This window comes from Dromiciops gliroides, chromosome 6, assembly GCF_019393635.1.
Source record: "Dromiciops gliroides isolate mDroGli1 chromosome 6, mDroGli1.pri, whole genome shotgun sequence".
NCBI classification, from domain to species: domain Eukaryota; kingdom Metazoa; phylum Chordata; class Mammalia; order Microbiotheria; family Microbiotheriidae; genus Dromiciops; species Dromiciops gliroides.
In genome coordinates, this window is record NC_057866.1 from 49,761,850 (window position 1) to 49,787,339 (window position 25,490).

The 25,490-nt window shown below is 38.5% G+C and overlaps 1 protein-coding gene across 7 annotated transcripts in view; it reads right to left on the bottom strand.

Annotated features, from left to right (window-relative positions):
- The window catches only part of NAV2 (neuron navigator 2), a 452,110-nt gene that overhangs the window by 30,338 nt on the left and 396,282 nt on the right, over positions 1 to 25,490 (bottom strand). For 5 of the 7 annotated variants that reach the window (XM_043970118.1, XM_043970117.1, XM_043970120.1 and 2 more), the window contains 8 exons: positions 21,875 to 21,927; positions 20,921 to 20,944; positions 20,733 to 20,807; positions 16,209 to 16,292; positions 15,687 to 15,798; positions 12,534 to 12,679; positions 10,128 to 10,136; positions 9,529 to 9,701 (listed from right to left, as the gene is read on the bottom strand). In XM_043970118.1, the coding sequence (XP_043826053.1) occupies positions 9,529 to 9,701; positions 10,128 to 10,136; positions 12,534 to 12,679; positions 15,687 to 15,798; positions 16,209 to 16,292; positions 20,733 to 20,807; positions 20,921 to 20,944; positions 21,875 to 21,927 (676 nt within the window). The remainder of the gene's footprint in view (positions 1 to 9,528; positions 9,702 to 10,127; positions 10,137 to 12,533; positions 12,680 to 15,686; positions 15,799 to 16,208; positions 16,293 to 20,732; positions 20,808 to 20,920; positions 20,945 to 21,874; positions 21,928 to 25,490) is intronic. The other 2 variants (XM_043970119.1, XM_043970116.1) reach the window with 1 other exon arrangement.

Genomic DNA, 25,490 nt, shown 5'->3' on the forward strand with positions numbered 1-25,490 from the left:
ACTATAGCTCTTATCTGCCCTTTAGAATTGCTTATTTTCTTTAAGTTGCAGCTCAAGATGGTGTAAGAGAGGTGTTGCACCCCCAAAACTGTTTCTTCAACCCTAACTAAAGTAATTAACAAGATACTCCACTCCATTATATCTTTTAGGGGAAAGGGAACAGGAAAGGAAGAGATACATTTTTATAGAGAGCCTACTGTGTGCCAGTGATAAGTGTTTTGTTTTGTTTTTTACAAATATCTCATTTGTTCCTCACAGCAACCCTGGAAGATAGGTACTATAATTATACTCATTTTATAGTTAAGGAAATTGAGGCAAACAGGTTAAGTAACTTGCCCTGGGTCACATGACCTGATCTGAATTCAGATCTTCCTGACTCAGGCTCAAAGATCTATCCACTGGGGACCAGCTACCTCTGCCTTTTTCAGGTGAGAATGATTGAGTTATGGAATCAATCAAATCAAAGGTGTAAAGTAATATCAAACAAGTCTTTAATCAATATTTTGGAATTGGTTAGTAGAATTAGACACACCTTTGGACCTGTTTCTAAGAAGGAATCTAAGGAGGAAGTTTTAAGAGTACCTTGAGAAGGCAGATCTTTTACGCCTATACCAGAAGGCAGTAAGGAAGTGGGGGAGAGAGTGACCCCAGAGGTAGTATCATACTTCCCACCCCCCCAAGTCTATCTGACCTTTGAAAAAGGCCATAAGATTCAGACCTCCCATGGGAGCTGGTGCAGCAGTGGCCCAAGCACCAAATGACACACTAAGAAAAGTCAACTTCAGGAAATGTGCTATTTGCAGGGTAGAGAGAAGTATAGTTGTGGACTCTACAAAGGTACCAAATCTCACAGCCTAGCAAGGGGCTCTACATCTGGGAAACTTCATAAGGACTTCATAAAGGTAAGAAAGGATTCCCATCTAACCAGGAACTGAGGGGATACTCCCTCTAAGCTTGAGCCCACTTTCCCCTGGACTCTGAATGTACTTGTGGGAGAGTGTTTCTCAGACTTTTGGGGAAATGTTTTTGTACCAACCAGTCTTACTATACCACATTAGTAAATACCTCTTTCTAAAACATAATTATGTCTACTTGTCTATCGATGGGGAATACACTAGATGGGGAGGGGGTTCATGAGTGATAATAGAAAACATTTGACCTCTTAGAATCCTTGACCCTTTGAGCTTGGAAGGGAACAGTAGTCATTCACACTCTGAGAGTCTGTCCTGTCAAAGATCATGGGAGTCTATCATGAAGAATAGCATCATGTGGGGGCAGCTAGGTGGCGCAGTGGATAAAGCACCGGCCCTGGATTCAGGAGTACCTGAGTTCAAATCCGGCCTCAGACACTTGACACTTACTAGCTGTGTGACCCTGGGCAAGTCACTTAACCCCCATTGCCCCACAAAACAAAACAAAACAAAAAAAAGAATAGCATCATGTGCCTATCACCTGGGAATAGCTGAACAAATTGTGGTATATGATTATAATGGAATACTAGTGTGTTATAAGAAATGATGAGCAGGGTGATTTCAGAAAAACCTGGAAAGATTTACATGAATTGATGCAAAGTGAGTAGATCCAGGAGAAAATTCTACATAGTAACAGTGATATTATATAATGATCAACTGTGAATAACTGCTATCATCAGCAATACAATGATACAAGCCAATTCCAAAGGACTCTTGATGAAAAATGCTATCCATAATCAGAGAAAGAATTGATGGGAGTCTGAATGCAGATCAAAACATTTTTCACTTTTTTCATGGTTTTTTCCCCTTTGGTCTGTATCTTCTTTTACAACATGACTAATATGGAAATATGTTTCACATCATTGCAAATGTATAATCTATATCAAATTGCTTACTGTCTCAGGAAGGGGGAGACTAAGGAGGGAGGGAGAAAATTTGGAACTCAAAATTTTCCTCCCACATTAGTCATATTGTGAGAGAAGAATCAGAACAAAAGGGGAAAAAACACAAGAAAAAAGAAACAACAAAAATGAAAATAGTATGCTTCAATCTATATTCAGACTCCATAGTTCTTTTTCTGGATATGGAGAACATTTTCGATCATGAGTCTTTTGGCATTGTCTTGGATCGTTGTACTGCTGAGAAGAGCTGTCCATCATAGTTGATCATCACACAATGTTGTTGATACTGTGTATAATGTTTTCTTGGTTCTGCTCATTTCATTCAGCATGTAAGTTTTTCCAGGTTTTTCTGAAATCTGCTTGCTCATAATTTCTTACAGCACAATAATATTCCATTCCATTCATATACCATGTTTAGCTATTCCCCAAATAATGGGTATCCCCTCAATTTCCAATGCTTTGCCACCATGAAAAGAGCTGCTATAGCTAGGTGGCGCAGTGGATAAAAGCACCGGCCCTGGATTCAGGAGTACCTGAGTTCAAATCCAGCCTCAGACACTTCACACTTACTAGCTGTGTGACCCTGGGCAAGTCACTTAACCCCCATTGCCCCGCAAAAAACAAACAAACAAACAAAAAAAAGAGCTGCTATAAATATTTTTGTATATGTGAGTCTTTTCCCCTTTCTTATGATCTCTTTGGGACATAGACCTAGTAGTGGTATTGCTGGGTCAGAGGGTATGCACAGTTTTATAGCCTTTTGGGCATGGTGGAACGCAAAATTTTAGAAAAATGAATGTTAAAAAATGTTTTTATGTGTAATTGGGCAATAAAATAAAATATTATTTGAAGGTGAAAAAATAAAGATAACTAGATAGTTTAAAAAAAAAAAAGAACAGCATCATAACTGGGTATTTAGAACTTAGCTTGCCTTTTTTTCCTCACAAAGCCTTGTGTGCTAGACCAAAGTTTCTTAAACTGTGGGTCACATAACAGAATGTGGGGTGGCAAAAAAATTGGCAACAGTAAAAGGTTATATATGGCTATTTTATATATCTATATACAAAAGGTCACATAAAAATTTCTTGGGCAAAAAGAAATCATGAGTGTAAAAAGTTTAAGAAGCCCTGAGCTAAACCATAAAGACAACTACTATCAAACATACTTGGTTTGGGAAGCTTGTCTTAAGAACTATCTTATTTGTGGGATGTCATTTCCTGGTATAATTGGAATCTTTGGCATTTCAGAGAGAGTGGATATTATGTATTACCTGCTACATGAACCTTGTCGGATTCCTCTGGTCCCCACTACTCTGCTTCCCAAAATTATTTTTTATTCATCTTGTATATATTTTCTATGTACTTATTTATCTATATATTAACTCCCTTGATAGAATGTAGATATTGACTCTATCCATAATCCTTCAAGTCAAGGACTATTTCATGTTTGTATCACTAAAAGAATACAGCAAGTGCTTAATAAAGGCTTGTTGACTCACTGACTGCTTATCTAATTATCCATAAGCAGATATGCCTACAGAGAGACCCCCAGCATGTCAGTAGAATGTAGGACCATAAAAAGTGGTAACGAATTCAATTGCTAAAAAGACAGTTCTATAAGTTTAAATCATCACAGGAATGGAGGGGGTCCTGAGGCAGGAAGCTTTGCTGTTTCTTGGAGTGAAGACAGAATAAACTCGAGTTCAGCAAAGTTACAAAGCTGAAGTTGATTATCTCTGAGAGAGACGTTAAGCATGTGGCTGCTACAAAAATGATCCAGCTAGTTGGCTTTCAAAGTACTGTATACTGGGTTCGTGGCCAAGAAAAACCTGACCTGTCCAACTGGTGGAGGGTGGTGGGGTTTTTAATTGCCAAAAAGAAAACCATTTATAAAATTGTCAAGAGATATGATGATATTTTGGGGGGCAGGAAGAAAGAGAAGAAAAATTAACTGCAGAACTGCAACATTTTACTATTTTCCCCCCTCAACTCTATATTCCGGTTTCCTCAACCTAAACTATTGTCTGCAACATGGAAACTGAAGGACAGCACAAGCATATTTCATTTATAAAAGCACTCAGCGTTTAAGGGAGTACTTTCATTTCCTCAGAAACTCTACAAACATAAGCCTATTTATTGAAGGTTTAGCTCTCTGTGTTATAGTTTGAAGACCACATTGGATACAGAGTCAATCTCCTAGTACCAGTAGTGTTACTATGAGCAAGCTGAGTCCCCTAAGTCTCAGACTCTTGATATGTAAAATAATAATACTCATACAACCTCTGCTCGGAAGAAAAGAATTTTGTAAGCCTTAAGGCATGATATAATGATGAGATGATGAGCCATAGGAGTCTTGATCTAAGAGGTTGGAATAGACCTCAGAGGCCATTTACTTAATCCCTTCATTTTGTAGATAAAGGAACTGGGGTTCAGGAAGGTTGGTTGAGGTTACCCAGGTAGAAAGCATTTGTGGCAGAGTTTGAACCCAGGTCTTTCCGACTCCAAAGCCAGTGCTTTTCCAAGGGGTAAGAGTACACCAAAGTCAAAACTATGGAATGGTAGGCACTTCTTTAATGCTTATTGAATGGAATAAAAACAAAAAAAAATCATAATGAGAAAGCTGAATATTTATGATGAAGGTAACTCTTTTTTCCCCTCACAAAACCCTGTACATTGTCTAAACTGTGGTTATGTACTCTAAGTCTCAACTGTAACCAAGTTTACTTGATTTGGAATGTTTTCAGGGGAATATTGTGCAGTTTCCTTTTGTAAATGTTATTTTATTTTTTGTGGAGTAATGAGGGTCAAGTGACTTGCCCAGGGTCACACAGCTAGTAAGTGTCAAGTGTCTGAGGCCAGATTTGAACTCAGGTCCTTCTGAATCCAGGGCCAGTGCTTTATCCACTGTGCCACCTAGCTGCCACCCCCTTACAGTTTCCTTTTGGTGAGTCTTCTTGATTTAATTGGAGCCCTTTGGTATTTGAAGCTCTTTACAACAGTGACCCCTTCCTACTCTTCCGAGCAAGCACTTAATAAATGTGTGTTGATTCGATGACTGAATCTGCAATATATAAGAAGCATTACCTTGTGATACTCTAGTCCAAGGGTTCTTAATCTTTTCTGTACCTTGGATTCCTTTGGCTGTCTAGTAATGCCAATGGACCCCTTCTCAGAATAATGTGTTTAAATTTATGTATTTATGAAATAAAATACATAGGATTAAAAGGGAGCTAATTATACTGAAAGCAGCTAGATGATGCAGTAGATAAGAGTGCCTGGACTAAAGTCAGGAAGACTCATCTTCATGAGTTCAAATTCGGCCTCAGACACTTACTAGCTATGTGAGCCTGTACAAGTTTGCCTCAGCTTCTTTATCTGTAAAATGAACTGGAGAAAGAAATGTCAAACTACTCCAGTATGTCTGCCCAAAAAACCCCTAAATGGGGTCATGAAGAGTCAGACATGACTGAAAACAACTGAATGACAAATTATATTGGAAATAGTTATCAAAACATCAAAAACATAAGTCCACAGACTTTAGTTTAAGAATTCCCGGGCAGCTAGGTGGCGCAGTGGATAAAGCACCAGCCCTGGATTCAGAAGGACTTGAGTTCAAATCTGGCCTCAGACACTTGACACTTACTAGCTGTGTGACCTTGGGCAAGTCACTTAACCCTCATTGCCCCACAAAACAAAACAAACAAACAAAAAAGAATTCCTGCTCTAGTCTATGACAATTAGATCACTAAGGCTCCACTATACTGCCAAGGAGGCTTGTTTTAGTCCCTGTTCTAATTGAATTGGTTTGCCATCGAAACTCCAACAAAGCATTTAATTGCTCTCTAATCCAATGCAATTTTTTTACCCTTAGTCAATGCCAAACTCCAATAAACATAACTAGGGAATATGTACTATTCAAAGTTTAACAATGGTCAAAAACCTGGAAGAGAGACAAAGTAGGTCTCCCCACCTGCATTTAGATGCTCAGCAAACACCTGAAGTCAAGTCACATCAACACTTATTAAGTGCCTACTATGTGCTAGGCATTGTGCTAAGCTTTCGAGGAAAAGAGGGAAAGTCAAGTCATTGCCACCAGGGCATATGCCAACTCACTAACATAAAGGACTACAGGAGAGTAAAGCCTTCCAATGTACAGCTTAAGAAAAAAATTGTTTGCCATCAATCTTAGCCAAGGTTTAACTAAAAAAGGCTTCTTAATTATCCATTTCTTTCCCTAACTTGTGTCAGTCTATTCATTCCAGCCCATTTTCTAATGTTTTGCTTTGAAGCTATGGCTGATGACTGCCTCTCAAAGGTGGGGACTCACTTCTACTTTCCCACAGTTGGCATCCCTTCCTTGCCAAGAAGGTGGGCGTTTCCTGTCACAGCCCCTGATTTCCTTTCTTTGGTTTTATCCCTGAATTCCCTTGAATTTCTTTATTTTTCATATTCTTAAATATCTTTGAGCATTTGCTACGCACCCAGCCTTTGGAAAAATTAGACCAAAGACAAACATCTCCAGATTCTATGGACACGGCGGAATGTAAGAAAAGGGCTTTGCCAACCTCGCCCAATCCCAATGGGGAAAGTGGTTTTTGAAAAAGAATTCTTTCTTACAGTCTCTAGTTGCTCTGTGGATGTATCATAATCCCAGCTAGACGGTGTGCTGCTCTGGGGTGGAGTCCTGTTATCTAACTCTTTCCCTCTAAGACTTCTCAATACAAGATCCTGGACTCAATACTAACTAAATAAATATCTGTTAAATGAATATGTGAATAGTGACAACTTGCCAGTTCTATATTAGGGGCAGACTAACAAACTTCAGCCTGTTAATTGGAAGCATCTGAATGCCTTCAGCATATTAGCCTATCAATGAAATTATTATTTCCACATTTTCCAGAAATTCAAATCACCTAATCAACAAGTATTCATTACTTCTCTTCCTCCAGAGCTTAGCACAGTGCACACAGTAGGAACTTGATGTTTGTTGATGTGTCTTGACTTTAAATGTTTGCCAATCATCTAAGTGAGGACTTTATACCATGTACCACGCTGAATATGAAGGTAAAAAAGATAGAGCCTCTGCTTTCAAGGAGCCTAGAATCAAAGTAGGGAAATAAGATGTCTATATATCAAATGATAACTAACAACATGAGGTATTATATTGTGATAAGATTGAAAGCAGATGTCCACGGATTGGGGAATACCAAAATAAATCGTGATACTTGAATGTGCCAAATTAAAGTGGACCATTGTCACTTATTAGGCTGTAAGAAATGACAAGCATGATGAATACCAAGAAGCATGGAAAGACTTCCAGATGCAAAGCGAAGGAAAAATAACCAGGAAAATAATATACAATGACTTCAAAAATGAAAAGGGAAACCAAAACAAAAGAAAACAAAAAACGTGAATGACCAAGCTTGGCTCCAAAGAAGAAATATAAGATACTTCTCTCTCCTTCTTTGTAAAGGTCAGGGAGCTTATGGGTGTGGAATATTGTATATAGTGTCATACTTTTTGGATATATTAGTGGGTTTTCCTGAATTTTTCACCCTCATTTTACTTCTTTGTGATTAGTGCTCTCTGGTGGAGGAGGTAGATATGTATTGGGAAATGCAGGTGATTTAAAAACAAAAGGTACTGATAAATTTTTTTAAAAGTCATAAGATAGAAGATTCAGAGCTGGAAGGGACATTAGAGATTACCTAGTCCAATCCCCTTTTTTTAGATGAAGAAACTGAGGCCCAGAAAAAGGAAGTGATTTACTGATCATCACAGGTACAGAACTGTGAAGTCAGGTTTCAAACCCAGGTTTTCTGATTCCCAATCCAGCCTTCTTTCCACTACCTCACCCTGCCACTTATTTTGTGAGGATAAATAGGATGTCATATTTCCAAAGCACAATTCCCTGATTTAGTCTAAACTGCCCATATTCTTGATCCTCCACTTTGCATGGGCTACGGAAGCATTACCTTACTATAAGAAACCTCCATTAATAACTACAAAAAAAATGAAAAATGAAAAAAGACAAAAGACAAAAAAAAATACTATAAAGTATCCCTGTAACCCACTTTTCTTCCAAACTTTCCTATTTTTTTTCCAATTTTTTTCAGGGTACCATCATTCTCTCAGTCACCCAGGCTCACAGCCAGAGTCATTGATGTCCTACTCTTCCCTCTCCCTTATCCCTATGTCTAATCTCTTATGAAGTCTTGTCAATTTTACCTTTACCTCTCCTTTTCTTCATTCTCACAGCCAGGTTCTCATTGATTCTCACCTGTACAGTTATAAATAACCTTATAAATGTTACCCCTGCTTTCAACCTCTTTCCTCTTCCATCCAATATATGCACAGCTGCCAAAATAATCTTCCTATGGCACAGGTCCAATGAGGTCATTCCCCTGCTCAAACATCTTTATTGGCTCCCTACTGCCTTCAGGTTAAATTACAATGCTCCTCCAACCTATTATTTACAGCCCATTGAAATTTGGCTTGTCTGCCTTTCTAGGCATATGTCATATTACTCCCTTTTGCTGGCCCTAAGGGCCAGCAGCTGTTCTCCCAATTTGTCATTCTCTCTCCTGCTTTCTTTGCCTTCACACAGGCTTTTTCCTCTTGGTTCTTCGGTGCATTCCTTCCTCAAGTATCTTAAAATCCTTAGCTTCCTTAAGGTTCAGTCCTGGTGTCATCTCCTTTGGAATACCTTTCCTTTACCATGTTCCCTTTCCTCAAATATTACTGGATTAATTTACTTGTGCACATATAGTATTGTTCAATAGAATGTAAACAATCTGTAGACAGGGGTTGTTTCTCATTATTGTCACATAGTAAGCACTTTAATGAATGCTTACTGGACTGGAATTGGTGGGGAGGGTTTCAAAGTTTGTTGGCCTCATCTGAGTGGCTGCTCAAAAACCCACTTTTCCAATGCTTTGGTAAGTCACTACTATTCTGATGAGTGATGCCAAGGGAAAAAAAAAAGAACAATTCATGTTCACTCTAAGAATGAGTAATCTAACTGAACAAGACCTGCAGGCCATATGAGTAAGCAATATTTAATAATAATCAGAGTTCTAATCCTAACATTACATTTGGATCATGCTTTGTACTTTGTGTTTTTTGTGGCTTAAATAAAAAATTTTATTGTTGGCTCTGTTTTTTACAAGTCATTTCTGTGATCTCTCCCTGTCCTTGTTTGTCCCTTATAACAACAAAAAATGCCTGCCTAAGCAAACTGAACAATGAGTGTTTTGTGCTTTTCGAAATTATCATACCTGATCCTGATATAACCCAATGATACCTCAGGGCATCATACAGCAGGTATTAATAGATGAGGAAACTGAGGCACAGAAAGGTTACATGACTTGCCCAGAGTCATTTGGGTAGGCAGCAAAAGAGCTAGAATGTGAGCTCAAATCTCCTGACTTTCAGCCTAGTGTCGCTCATCCTGACATGTTAGGGCAAACCCAGCTTTCAGCAAAGTGGGATTCCCTGGAATCATTTTTAAAGATTTGGTGGTAAAGAGAGTGCAGAATATAATAATAACAGCATTCCTAGTTGCAGTTATTTTTACTATCTCACTGTTTCAAAGAAACAATGATAACCTCATGCTGGTTTTTTCCAAAAGGTTTTCCAATTATAGGCTGAACTTACAGAGAGTTTGAATGAGAATTCCTCAGCAGTGGCGTTGAGCCTGCAGAGCCGTTGTGTGGCAACTTTGGTGAGGAAGGCAAAGAAGAATCTGTCATCTCCTCAATGTCTGAATGGGAGGAAGCTGACTTAGGGGACTTCTTCTTCCCGAAAGCTTGTTTGAAGGAACTGCGTAACTGAAAAGATAGAATGGTAAGCATAGAAGGAATCCTAAGTAATGCCCATCCATACTTTACCATGGCAGAAAGACAGACATGCAGACTTCTGAAGGCAAGTGGCAACCACATGGCCCACTCTTTCCAAGGAGAAAGGTCACCAAAGACTTTTCCCTTTTCATCGGGCATTAAGGGAGAGGCAGGAATCAGAAACCACTGAAAGGACGAAACCTGGGGGGAGCATTCCATGCCTATTCTTTTGTTGGAATCTACAGGTAGAAACAGCAAGACGGGAGGTGGCTCAGCAGATGGATGGATATTTGGGTGATGAGGTTACAACAGCAACAAAGCGATATGCTTAGACACGGTGATGGGTGCCAATGGAGTTAGTCATATGGATGGATGGGTTAGCTTGGTATTGGATGTTTTAAAGTTTCTCTTGCTTACCTCATTGACCTGCCAGAGGAAGCGCAAGCAAAAATTGGGAAGGGGAAGGAAAAAAGACAATTTTTAACAGATAAAGCCAGTGAATGGGGAAAGCTTTGGACTTTTCAGACATAACATGACCAATAAACACCACACAGAGAGTAGGTAAGTCTAACTGATAATGGCCAAAACGTGAGTATCTGGGGGAATACCAGAGGCTTTCTCCATTATAGAAGAGAAAGAATAGAGTTTTTGGCCTTCATGTAGTCCAAATTCTTTCAAATTCTCCCTGGCTTACTGGAAAGTCTCTCATACCTTTTGTATGATTATTGAAAATGACAGAATTTTGCTGCTCCTTTACCTTCTTCCATCTTTTTGCCCTTCATCAGTATTATGTCTGCTCAAAAACACTAAATCAGTTTCACTCTAGGTTGAATAATATTTTTATCTTTAAATTACTGTAATTTTTTTGAGTTACTGTCTTTTTCTAAAATCATTTCTTTTCACAAAGGATTTAGCATAGCCACAGTGGGTGTCCAAAAAAACCCCCAAAAAAACTTGTATAATTGAATCCAAGTTCTAAAACAAAACAAAACAAAAATGGCTCCCAGGCTATGAAGACTTTCATCACCCATGCTCAACCACCCAGAGGCTACAGATCTAGTTTAAGCTTCCCCAGGTATGATATTTTATTTTCTACTGTCTAATTTGTGGTCATTTCATGATTTGCTGGAACCTCCTAAGAGTTAACAGGAAACAGTAAAACTCAAACCCACCCACCTGAGACCCTGTCATTCTCTCTAGAACAAAAGACTCATGGAGAGGGAGGTTGAAATTGTTGGACTTTTTTTTTGGATGCATGTGAATTGCCAATAAATGCTCTCTTAGTTTGCTCAATATTATGCTTAACCAAGAGTTGCTTTTAAGTTAAATAGATCCTACCCCATAGTTATTGAAGGAGAAAAAATATAGATAGATGTATATACATACATACATACATACATACATATATAGATTATGTCTTTCTTAGAAAAGACATTTCTCACTTCACTGATCAAAGCACTTAACAGTAGAAATTAACAAATTTTATTGACTAACTAATCATGATTTGCTTAATTCACAAAATAGTTGTCTAAAAGAGGTCATTTGACAATGTGGATAAGGGAATTGGGCTTTTTAGTGCTTGCAACAAGCAAAGATGTATCACGACTAAAATGTCAACCCTCTTTCCCATTTAATTAGACCTTGCCACCCATCCAGGATAATGTAAAATGAATGAGAAGTATATGGAATGAATGATAATTTCTAGAACATTAAACAGACCACGATGATAACATGACAAAGTTACTCCTATACCTGGAAGATGGAGACAGTTTCAGAAGAACACAAGACACCGTTATTCTGAGAAGAAAGGAGACCTAAACCACTCAAGATTCCATCAGTTCTAACTGTGCTATTTCATTGAATGCCAACAGTGGAACCAAGAAAGCAGGAGAAAGACTGAGATTTCTCCCCCAGGAAAAGAGGAAGGAAATGATTGTAACACATTATCTTTTGGAAAGTCATCATCATTGAATGAACTGCTATAATGGAAAAAAAATCCAAGTCCATCTTTTGAAGATATAAAAAACCATGACTAATACTACAGTGGGAGACGATGCAATTAAACTTGCCATTTCATAACCAGGATCCTTCACGTTCCCTTTTGAACCACTCACTGACTGGGAACAATGTTCTGCATTGAAAAAAATGTAAATTATTTCTCTTGTAAGAAGGAACATTGGGAGCATTCAAAAGAAAGGCAGATTTGCCTCCAATTTTGCTCCAATAAAATATACATATGAAAAAAATAGTCCATTTATATCAGTGAACAACATCTAAAGAAAGAGGGAACTCAACCAAAGAAAATGTTAGCTCTGGAATCCAGAACTTCACACACAATACAACACAGGAAACATGGGACATTTATGAAATGGAAGGTATGCACTTCACAGCCTAATGGAACAGAAAAATTCTAAGGTAATGGTTACTTAATAAATTCTATGATCCCACTGAGCCCACCACTGGCTGAGGAAACCACTATGTGCCTTAAAATGTGTTAGCTAATTATTTTTTTCTCTGATTTATTACTTAGAAGACTAGCTTCTATAGTAGCTAAGAACCAGTCTAGGTTTTATCCTAATGGCATTCATTTTTGTCTCTTATTCAGTCCAGATGAGTCTATTCATGGGATCATAAATTAAGAGCTAGAAGAGATCTTAAAGATCTTCTAGTACAACACCTCCAGTTTGCAGGTGAGGAAACTGAGGCAAAGATAAGACTTGTTCGAGGTCATGCCGAGAATAATCAGCAGAACCAGGGCTCAAATTCATGTTAAATACATTACTCTTTTGGGATTTCTCAGTGATATTGCTAAATTGTATTTACCCAATTCTTCCTCTTCTTTTTCTTTGAATCACTTTCGATATTGCTCCCCACGCTAGAGTGACTGGTAGCACTGTTGATGCTGGAGACACTATCTGAAGAATGTTGTCTTCGGATACGAAGGTCGGCAGACTGCGAAGTACTGTTGCCTGCACACGAAAAGAGCAACTGATGACTTAATGAATGGTTTGACAGACATACAAGAATAGCTGACAGACATACACATTCTTGTAGTATCAGTGGAAGGACTGACTCTTTTTAAATCAGCGCCTGTTAGTAATCATACATAGAACCTCAGAAAAAGACACTCTCTACTTAGTAAAATGAGATGGCATGTTGTCCCCCCCTTCTCCTATACTTAACCCCAACAAGTCAGAATTTTCTCTTCTGAAAAGTGGGGCACAAAGAGAATGTCTCTTCCAAAATTCTTTTTAAATTAGAGAAAACTAAACTCTTTTATAAATAAACTACTGAAGTATTTGACTGATGGCTTATTCCTTGAGGTTGAAATTTTTCAAATGAGAGCAACATGGTTGTAAGCAATTAGTTAAGATTTTAGGATCATGTATTTGGATCTGAAATCAGGCAGAGATTCCTACTTAGTACAAGTAATTGTTCCTATGTAGATAATGGGAAGTCATAAGGGGACCACTACAGCATCAGAAATACAATAATAGTATTAATGATAATAGTTATAGTAATAGCAACAACAAAAAATAGTTTATATAGGTTTTGGAAATGGTTTCCTACTTGAACTACAGGTCATTCCATCCCACATGGACTAAAGCTAGAAGGGGTCTTAGAGGTCATGTAGTCCAACCCTTCTCATTTGAGGAAACTGAGGCAAAGAGAGATGAAATAACTTGTCCAAGGTCTCAAAGGAAGCAAGTGACAGAGCCAGCATCTGACTCAAAATCCAGAATTTGCCTTTGTCACTTGGGGGAATGGCCAAAAATATGTTAAATCAATCATTTCATAAAGTTGTTAAATAGTCTGAATGAGTCTGGCTCGACCTCTTTTCATAATCTTTGTCTTATTCAGGATGCTCTATAACATCTGTGTGGAATTAAACAGTGTCTATGGAGTGGAATGACTCATATGCCCACTACCCCTATCAACTCAGGGTAAATGACAAGATGCTATACCCCTACACATTAACCCGATGGGAATATATCTTAATCAAAGACTTTTTACTAAGTCGCAAAATTTCTTAGAAGCCACAGAATGAACTAGAATGATAATGTACAGGAACTTTGTTTGAATTAGTTTAGAGACTTGGCCACGTCCTGTGGGTTGGTTTTCTATGAAATAGCAGAAGAGTTCAGAAGTTAAGAGATCTGAGCTAGATGGCAAGTAGAGAGCAGTTCTTGGCCAAGCCTCTGAGCATCACTTGGGGAGCTTGGTTGGGAGAGAAGAGAAGCACCACTGGCTCAGATTGCTGGATTCTAAACTGGTCAGCTATCTTATAAAAGACCCAGAGGGATCAAGTCTCTCAATCAATTCAACATTCCTGTGCCATGTCACTACAGTTCAGCCAATGGCTTTCTACCTTTAGTCAAAAATCTCTGAATAATTTGGCTGAGATATTCTAATTTGGTTAAGCTATCAGGGCATAATACCTTATTTTTTTTTTTTGGTGAGGCAATTGGGGTTAAGTGACTTGCCCAGGGTCACACAGTAAGTGTTAAGTGTCTGAAGCTGGATTTGAACTCAGGTACTCCTGACTCCAGGGCTGGTGCTCTATCCACTGCGCCACCTAGCTGCCCCTAGTACCTTATCTCTTTTTTTTTTTTTTTTTTTTGTTTGTTTGTTTTTTTTTTAGTGAGGCAATTGGGGTTAAGTGACTTGCCCAGGGTCACACAGCTAGTAAGTGTTAAGTGTCTGAGGCCGGATTTGAACTCAGGTACTCCTGACTCCAGGGCCGGTGCTCTATCCACTGCGCCATCTAGCTGCCCCAGTACCTTATCTCTTAAAGTGGGATAGGGTGACTGATCAACTGACTCAATGACATCCCCCTTCTATAATAGTATGATTCTGGGGAAAGAAGACTAGACTTAAAGTCAATCAGAGTTCCTGTATTTTAATCTGGCTCTGGTACTTACACCCTGTGTAACTTTAACCAAATTCTCCTAGCCTCTCTGGGCCCCAGCTTTCTCATGTATAAATTGAGGCAGTCAAACAAGATGACCTCTGAGGTTATATTCAAATCTAAATCGATTAACCCATAATTCTATGAACTAGTGGATCATTTTCAACTATCTGAAAGTGACTTCTGAGTCTTTTGCTATTTCTTTCAGTCAAGTCTGACTCTTTGTGACCCCATTTGGAGTTTTCTTGGCAAGGATACTAGAGTGGTTTGCCATTTCCTTCTATGGCTCATTATACAAATGAGGAAACCGAGGCACAGAAGGTTAAATGACTTGCCCAGGGTCACACAACTAGTCTCTGTGGCTAGATTTGAACTTGGTAAGATGAGTCATCTTGATTCTAAGCCCAGTCCTCTATCCACTAATTCACCTAGTTGCCTACTTTCTGAGTCTAGTCAAGCTAAAAGCTGTCACTTTCAAAAGCAGAAACTATTTCTTTGAATTTCCTAAAAGTAATCAAACATTTCCTTGAGATTTTTGTAGCACTGCCTATGGAAGAAAAGGAAATGCACTTCTGAGTCTAAGGAATAAGAAGAGATGGATGAATCTCTTTCAAAAAAAATTTTTTTAACATTGCTAAAAGACATCCTCCCTTGCCTCTCACAAAAAAGTCAATGTCAAAAGGCAATGGGACATGTAGCATTTATTTAGAAGTGAGTTCCTAGGCATAAACTGAAGGAACAACTCTTACTTCATTTCACATCAGTTTGAAAACACGAATGCTGGGAAATTAGCATGAAGAAACTTAATAAACTTTGCCAATATAAACATATGTTTTTCTCCTCTTTGATGTGCAAAACAGCGGTGGAAAGAGCAAATTTGAATAATTTTTTTGAAGTTAGATATTTTCCAACCTGATGACATCTTTCATGAACCCTTTGATTCAACCAAAAGTTTGATCTTATACAGACACAGGTAATCTCTAGGAGGGAAGTTGCATCAGATGTTATCAAGTGATGGTATCCTCTGGGGAATGTGCTTCTGCTAAAATTAGTTTCTGTTTCTTTACCTTTGCAGTTGAGCTCAGGTGTGTTAATTACTCCATTAATGGCAGCCTGAGCAGCAGCATTTTGTTTCTTTAGAAGCTCAATTGTTTTTCTTAACTCATTCAGTTCGGAATCCTGAGGAACAAAGGAAGACATTTATCAACCTAGATTCTTACAGCACTGGGGACCAGCCACCCAACCTTGAGGAATGTTCTTAGTGACAGCCTACTGGAAGACTGGTTTTGCAGAAGGCAATTCCAGTGGATTGGTGGGTGCTAAGGCCTGCAAAACATCCAGACAAATGAGAAAGAACAGGGTTATGTGGGCCTGCTGTCTCTAGGCCATGTTCACTTAGCATTTGGCTATAGTGACCATTACCATAAACTCAAACTTACTCTCTACTCAGCAAGCACTAGACTGACACACAGACCTGTTTTTACTATATTTCAGAGAGCTAATTAAATTTGCTTAAGTTAAGAGGATGATATGATCTAAAGGAAACAATCTGACAAGGACAACCAAGTAAGATTCTTCCTCATACTTGCCTTCTGTTCAGCCGTCATAGTCAGACTCTGAAGTCTGATTGTCATGTTCCCAAGGCTTTGCTCAAAGGCAGCTACAAGGTGAGCCTGGAAGGTCAACGACACAGAGTGGGATTAAGTTCTCTCCACAGGAAGCAAGACAAAGCACGTACACATACAGACACAAACACACGTGGTGACTGTATGTGGCCTGTTCTAAAACCAGCTAAAGAAAATGTCAGAGTGGTCAAGGGAAAGCCAGTGCGGTGGTCAAGTGAAGGGGAGAAGAAGTATTGTTGGACTCATTAATGTGGGTGAAATCTACAGCGATTTTTTTCTTGAACAGAACCAGTAGTGAAGATCAAGGGTCTAACTTTCATGTATAAAGGAGTGTATGCACTGACATATCAAGGCTTCACATTGGGTCTAGGCTCACCCACATCTATGTTGATGTGATAATTGGGCAGTAGAAGATGTGGGGAACAGTACAGAGTGGCTTCTTGGTCATACTGAGATGGTACAAAATCAATCAATCAGCTAACCTAAATATTGGACACAGTATGGAAATCAGGTGTAGAATAGGCATAAAGAGAGAAATTAGTGAGTGAAGCTCTCTGGGAGGAGATGAGCAACTCCAATGGCAAATACAGATGGTAAAAAAGGTAGGAACTAGGAAAAAGCCTTGGAAGATTTCTATACTGAGGGAGGATTTGTATTGGATAAATGAAGCACTACAGGATGAATTGGGAAAGTGAGATTTTAACATGATATAATGTTCAAAGTTGAACTAGTTTAACAAAAAAGGGCAATTGATCACGTTAGACAATGAGAGACTTGAGGAAGCAGAAAAGGAGAAGGATGGAATAGAAATCTTGGAATAGGGTGGCATGATCATGGATGGTTAACTTGGAGAAAGGGTGGTTTTGATGAAATGATAAGGATGAAAACCAGACTTACAAGATTCAAGGAGGGGTAGAGGGTTTTGTTATTTTGGTTTGGTGAGCAGAAATATTTGAAGATAAACAGTCTCTTGGGTAGTTGTTTAGCTTTTTAAATATAGAGATCCCATTTCAAAGGACCACTAGCTACAATAAATAGGATGCAAGAAGACCTGTTCATTTCTTTATGAATAGATGCTCTGTGTATCTTAAAATAAAATGCCTCTGAATTTTAAAATAAGGAGATGCATTTAAATTTATCTTGGAGTATTTAGCTATATTGGAAGCCTCAGTATGGTGAGAAAAAAATTATACAAGTCTGTGAAGGAATAGAAATGAAGGCAATATCACTTCTAAAATAATTTTCACACTTTTGTTCCAGAATAAAGAAAGCAAAGCTCTCCTGTGACAAATACTGTTTCTTCATTGAGGCCTTCATCCAAAACTTCACTGTAGTATGGAGGTCATTCTGAATTCTCTAAGGCCATGCCAACACAGAACAGAATTTACCAAGCAGGAGAGGTTTCAGGTATGGAACCAGCAATAAATCTGTCATCCAAAGATCAGCCTGGCTAATTATAAAGAGGTTTATCATCAGAAGTTTGGCCATCAGTTAATGAATTCTGGAGGCTATAGCCACCATAGACTAATGCACGTAGGGGTTGCAATCTATTTTGGTAGAGGGAATAACCACACTTGATGAAATGATGGATCCTTGAAGCACAAGGTTACTGTTTCTTTAAATAATACCCCTTTCCAAAAAAAGGAAATAAAATAAAATAAAAATAATACCCCTTTCCCCATCCCAGACTTCATCTCTGGGTCCAAAGTTTTAATTTCATAAGAAAAAAATTGACATTAATAAGACTATGCTACTGAGAAATAAGTTGGTTTTCTAAGCTCAAAAAGAAGCTACATTAACAATGGGAAACTAGTTCATAACAAAGGGTCTTATTTTGCAGCTGAATGATAGGACCATTTTTCTTTTGTGTCACAAAAATGATTAGGAAAATATGGGATGGTGAAGTCATTTCAGTCTTGTTCATCTAACACACAAAAGACTTCTCACCAAGTACCGTGTTCTCACATTCCAAATGAAAACAAACATGAATAGTATGAAAACACTGGGATAACATGTCTTTGAGTAGTGAGTTCTATAAAAATAAACACAGATCTGTCTGTGAGAGAAATGGCAGACAATTAAATAAGTTACCACTGCCTGGTGTTTGGTAGGGTCAAATATTTACTGTATAATGATTTATAATACTGTATAATGAACTGTATAATTTATAATACTGTGTAATGAACAAACATAGTTTTAGAATAATGGTAAGGGTTCTCACTTCAGTTGCTGGGGAAAGTAGAACAGTAATCTCAGAAAGACATTGGATTAGAACAGGATTCAAAAAGGCCCATGGAGTTGAATGGGCTATACATTTATTCAGTCAAGATAACTGGCAAGCAAAGGTTATTACCATTTGATGGCTGTTGAGTGGCCAATCACTAGATTGAATTTAGTTCTTTGTGGTCTACATGTCAACCTAGTAGATTCGGCAACTCTAACTGGCACCTGTGAGGATGAGTTAATGCTGATGGTGTAGAATTAATTGGCAGGGTGGAGAAGGAGAAAAAGAGTGAAGAAAGCCTATGAGACAGTCAGTCACCTAGATCATAAGACAACTGACTATTTCTTGGAGAGGAAAGTAAAAGAAGTTAGCAGAATTGGTTTTATCATGTGCCCAAAGGCAATTAGAAACAGCCTAACGCAGGATACTTAGTCATCTTGCTCTTATGAAAAGCATATGCAAAAAGATCACCATGAAGATAAGTGCAATTTATGAGGTGAAATCTGTTGCAAAAGATTAGAAGGTAGAAAGATTTGAAGAACTTAATAAGATCCTTCCCAATTAAGTCAACAAATATCTTAATTTTTAATATTAACTAATCATCATCACTAACATTTATAAAGCACTTTAACAAAAGTGCTTAACATGTCTCTTCCCATTTTATACTCCTGGAAGGTAGGGACCATTATTCTCCCAACTTACAGGTAAGAAAACTGAGGCAGAGAGAGGTTAAATTACTATCTTAAGATGACTCAGCTGGTAAGTATCTGAGGCAAGATTTGAACTCAGATCTTCCTGATTTTAGGTTTTGTGGTCTATCCATTAGATCACATAACTGCCTTGATTTCAATGTGAAGGTGGCCCAAGGAAGGACAGTGAAAAATATTTTGGAAATTTGATATTAATTTATGATTAAGCAGTTAAAGAGATCAAAGATCTATAGTCAACTCAGAAGTTTTATGCCTATATATCACAAATACTCACCCAGAAGAGAGTTGAAAGGCTAGGCATTTGTTTTGGTGCTTATATCACAAAACCAAAATTGACTAAACTTGTTAGACAAGAATTAACCATTAGTTGATGTAGGAGCCATTTCAGAAATAGCTGTCTCTAATCAGACCATCAACTAGTTGGAGCAAAGATCAAAATCAATTCCAAATTAGAAGAAAGACAGAAAAAAACAACAACACTGCATTCAATTATAATAGCTCCAATATGTCTTATTTAAACAAACCGATGACTCTAAAGTATGGGAAATGGATAAAAGTAAAGACACTGACTCTGATTAGCATTTTTTTTTCTTTAGAGAAATATAAATGATGTACAAAAGTTGCCAAATGAAGAGACGAAGAGAGCCAGAAACAACCTCAACTTGGACATGTTTGATCTCTTTGGCAACTAGAGACACGGGAGCCAAGGCAACACTAATTTAGAGTGAAGGATCATTTGTAGATGGTTATGGAAGAGGATGACACTGGATTGTGAGTTATACTTCTAGTCTCTTTACCTCTGTCTGCCTCAGGTTCCACATATGTAATAATAATAGTACCTTACTTACAGAGTTGTTCTGAGTATCTAGTGATACAATATATGGATACATAAAATACTTTCCTAACCTTAAAGTGTCATATAAGTGTAATATAGTGCTGGTTGTTGTTGTTGTTGTTGTTACTATTATTATTTACTTCTGGTAAATAGAATGGCAGATAAAATAGCTGAGTGCTGTGGTGGAATTTTGGAATTAGATGGTCTGGGCTCCAATCCTGGTACTGATAACCACTACACTGTCTCTGTGTCTCAGTTTCCTTATCTATGAAACTGTAACAATATCTCTCCTACCTACCTTATATGCCTTTTAATTTCAAATGAGATATTAGATGCAAACCACTTTGCAAAACAAAAAGTAGGATATAAATGTCAGTTATTATTTTATCTAATCAAGAGATGCCAAGAGAAAGTGAGAAGGCCATTAGCACTTTGGTGGGGGTAGAGAGAAGATCCTTGGGACAAACATATGGGAGGAAATGGACAAATGTTACATATGATAAGTAGTCATGAATGGAAGAAATATCCACATCAGTGTACAGGGGTATGGATCCATCTGAATATTTAATCAGGCCCATCCTCAACAAAGAACAATTTTTTTAAAAAGTCAGTCTTGAGTTTTGACTTTGGGTTGATAAGTTTAAATCAAAATCTCAATCTTTACTAGTCAAAATTAATGAGAAACTCACATTTGTAAGCTTTGACTTCTTTGTACTTACATTAGCAGTCAGTTGAGTAGTCAAGGCTGAAACCTTCTCCTGGGATGCATCCAACTCCCTCCGTAGCTTTCGAATCTAAACATCACATTTTAGAGGATTACTCTTTTGAGGACCAGATTTGCCGATCCAGAAGGATATAAAATATTGAGATTTAGAAGGGATATCAAAATTGAGGAATGGCACCTTACCTCTGACTGACATTTTTCTTCTGGCTGTAAGAAAAACAAAAAGAGTTAGAGTAGATATATTTGGGATGGGAGTGGGCCACAGTTAGCTCCATGGGGCTAGCTAAAATACTAAATATTTCCATCTGCAAGTTAATACTATGACCACATTTTAGTAGTTTTTAATGAGGTTACCCTGTGTTAATTGCCCAAAGTCACTTATTAGTGGTAGAGCCAGGATTAGAATCCAGGTCTCCTTACTCTTGGCAACCAATGCTGGTCTAGTGATCATACCATGCCATGACAATCATGCTGTTTCATTAATACTTAGGGCTGCTTTGAGCTCATGTTCTTATGGAAAAGGAAGGCATTAGATAAGCTACCCAAGGTGCCCAGGTGCCCAAACTGCACAAAACTGTTACCTGATCACCATTCCCTGCCACCTATGTGCAATCTCCTGCTACTTTCCCATGCATGTAAATGTATTCTTTCTGTCTCATTCTTCTGCTATATTAAAAGCTCTAGACTATGAGTTCTGAATCTTATATATGAGAACATGTTGGCCTTGATAAGAAATTTAGGATGCAGGCTTGTTGTCTTGACCTTGAAGAGTATTGTTTACCAAGGGTCATTTATCATTTTGTTTCCTATACATAAACAACAGAAAGATGCAGCATGGTATAGTGGATAGAGAGGCAGCTTTGGAGTTGGGAAAACTTGGGTTCAGGTCCCACACATCCTGGCTGTGTGATCTTGGGCAAATCTCTTAACCTTTTGAAATCTCAGGCAACTCTTGAAGACTATCAGTTACAGATCTACATTGGTAGGGGGAGTTTTCTCACCAAAACTTCCTTAAACCAATGACATCCCAGTTCCAGATCCCCCTCCCCTACCAAAAAAGCAAACAAAAACCTGCTAAAGTGATTAGAATACACAACTCCAAACTACCAAAGTAATTCTATGTTTATCAACACTTACTGTGGAATAAATGGATGATGTACTGGAAACCAAGGAGAGGGAAGATCCATGAACTGAAAATAAAAATAACAAGCCAATTGCACAACCACAGGCTATATGACCAAAGAGATAAATCATGGGCAATACACTGCAGGAAGCTACACGCCTCTCTTTGAAAATACAAAACAGCCTTATTTCATCATGATTCATTATCCTATTCATATTAAATTGTAGGAGGTGAGAAAAACAGAGATAATGAAGGGAATTATTTCTTAGTTCAGAAATAGCTACCATTTTTCCACAGGGTTGGGAGCGGGGGGTGGAGGGGGGGGGCTTGGATTATAGTGAAAATTAGAAAGATTGTATTCATAGAGACTTCTTCCAAGAAAAATCAAGTACATGAAAATCTGCCTAGAAATACATCCTTTAAAAATGCTGGTTCTTTATTCTATTTTTATCAGGTACCCAAGGAGACAAGTAGTTCTCTTACTTGATGAGCACTGCTTAAGGAATGCATTTTCTCACCACCCAAGACACATTCATCTGTTATTTCAAATGTGATTTGAAAATGTGCTATTCTTCATGCTCAGGTGTTCTAACTGCTCTTTATTTTAAGAAATCCTAATTACATTTTGGATGAAATCTCTCTGAAGTTTACCTTTTTAAAAGAAAGCTCATGGGGCAGCTAGGTGGCACAGTGGATAAAGCACTGGCCCTGGATTCAGGAGTACCTGAGTTCAAATCTGGCCTCAGACACTTACTAGCTGTGTGACCCTGGGCAAGTCACTTGACCCCCATTGGCCTGCAAAAAAAAATCATCTAATAAAAGAAAGCTCCTACCAGCATACTAGGGAATCTTTGACCTGACACAATGGCCAGAGAACTTTGAGAAGAGAAGCCACTGCTGCGGTGTGACCCCCACCCTCTGAGCACACTACAGAATGCTCCCTCTTAGTGGCTGTTCCAATCCTCTATTCAAACCTTGAATGCTTCTTTTACCTATCACACTCTCTTCTGCTTCCATGTTTGAAACATATTCCCTGCTCATCTCCATGTCTCCAAAGTCTCTGACTTCCTTCAAGGATCAACCAAGATGCCACTTCCTCCATGAAATCTTCCCTTATTCCTCTTTCACCATAGTTGGTAATGCTTTCTTCCTCCTCAATTTTCCTTGTGTGATACTAATTTGTATACATGTTGTAGCCTCCTTGAGAAGCAATTGTCTGGTTTTCACCTTTGTATGATGAGTGCATCACACAGTGCCTTGCACAAAGTAGGTACTTAATAAATATTAGTTAAATTTGTTTAACTGAACGTGAGGCCTATATGTGATGGGCTGGATTGGCCACTCGGCAGGGATGTCACAGAGAGGGTCTGTTTATCAACTGGAAATCCCTTCCAGCTCAAAGGTTCCAAGTCCTGTGAAACAAAGGCCCTTTTCTCTAGACATGTCATGAACCATGGAAAAAGTATAGTTATCTGAGGCAAAATTATGAATAAAGTGAAGACAGCTTTAAGCAATCTTCCCCCCTTGTGGTGAAATCTTCTCTGGACCCTGCAGCCCTCAGACTGTTCATAGACTGAGAACTGCCCCATCATGGGAGCCTAACTCAATCCCTGACCTTCCCAGAAAAGTGATTCTATGCATCTATAAACCCACTTTAGTACAGATCTTCACTGCTTGGAGCCAAAGAAGGGGAAAATGGTTGGGCTTTCAGGTACTAAGGGAAACCAGTGAGGGAAATATTTCTGGGCAGGAAGGCCCTTTAGAACAAACACATTACCTCTGATAGTGTCACAACAAAACATACAAAGAACTAACATGGGGTTTTTGGATTACTCAAGGACTGAGCTTTCTTCTTCCATATTGCTAACATTTTCTCATTAAATGTTTAACTTGCTACTGGTGCTGCTGTCTTGGGGGGCATTTTCAATGAATACTTAATGCTACTGGGCACCAGAACAACCCATATGGAGAGCAGGGTTCTCACTGAGTTCGTTATAATATGTCTCTGTATTTGTCTTCCTAATTCGTAAATAGCAATGATATGACTGCAGGCCAAAGAAGCCAGATACCCTAACTGCAAGAGCTGAAAACTAAAAGTCAATTAAGCCTGCTTTGAAGAGTTAGAATTTGTACTCTTTTAGAAAGAGAGCCAGGTTACATTGGAATCAGCAAAATATCTTTAATGCTACACATACAGACATGCACACACACACAAATTTTAAAAAAGACAATATGGTTTTCCCTTGATACAAGGGGATGGCTATTAGGAAATCTAGTAACTGTCCTGTTTTTCATACTTCCGCATCTTTCACTTATGTCCCTTTCTCTCTATTCATACCATATCTCTTCTCCATCCCCTTACCCTCAGTCCCAGTTTTCATCTCCTCTCTGGACTACTGCAATTGCATCTTACTTGGTCCCTTAGCCTGTAGTTTTTTTCTTCTCCAATGCACAATGAACATAAGCTACCTTACCAATATAGCTGAATTCTAAAGGGCAGGTGTAACCAGGTCACTCCTCTGCTCCAAATGTTCAGTAGTTTTAGGATCAAATATGAATAGCTAGGGGCAGCTAGGTGGCGCAGTGGATAAAGCACCGGCCCTGGATTCAGGAGAACCCGAGTTCAAATCCAGCCTCAGACACTTGACACTTACTAGCTGTGTGACCCTGGGCAAGTCACTTAACCCCCATTGCCCCGCAAAAAAAAAAAAATATGAATAGCTACGCTTGACATTGAATATTCTTTTCAATCTGTCTCTGGTCTATCTTTCTAGGATGATTTCATATTACCCCACCTCAAATAATCCAGGTTCCAATCACATTGTCTTACTTGCTGTTTCCCATATAGCACAGTCTGTCTCCTAGGTAAACGCTCTCTTTCCTCATCACACCATCTTGTAAACTCTACCTCAGTCAACACCTTGACCAAGACACTTTGTTTGACTGCACCCATCTTCCCAACACTATGTATATAACTTGCATATATTCTTTACTCATTTATCTGGGAACGTATTATTAGCACAAGGAGTTCTTAACCTAGGGTCCATGAAATTATTTCAAAATGTTTTGAGAAATGCATTTCAGTATAATTGGGTTCCTTTGGAATCTTATGGGTTTTATTCTGATCATTTAAAAACATTATTCTTAGAAGGGGCACATAGGCTTCACCAGACTGTCAAAGGGATCTGTTATACAAAAAGAGCTTAAGAAGCTGTGATATAGATTGTTAGCTTCCTGAGGGCAGGTACTATGTTCTCATTTTTATCTTTGTATGCTCAGCATTTAGGATGGTGCATGGTACAGCATAAAGCACCTAATAAATGCTTGTTGATTTACCAATATGTCTCATTTTCTAGCTACCAGTTTTCAAGACCCTCATTGCATTTTTTAGCAGACTTCCAAAGCCCTAATGCTGACAGAACAGGGTAGGGAAGGTAGTATTCAAGCCACCGAGTGCAATCAACACACAGGCACAAGCCAGAAGAAGCATTTACTCCAGTGTTGTTGGGATCATTAGCCTGAATGAAATAATTGGGTATATTCCAGTCAATGAAGCAATAAAATGCTTCTGACTTCACACATGGGAAGTTGTAATACTCAAGCTTCCAACCCCCTGCCCAGGTCTAGGAC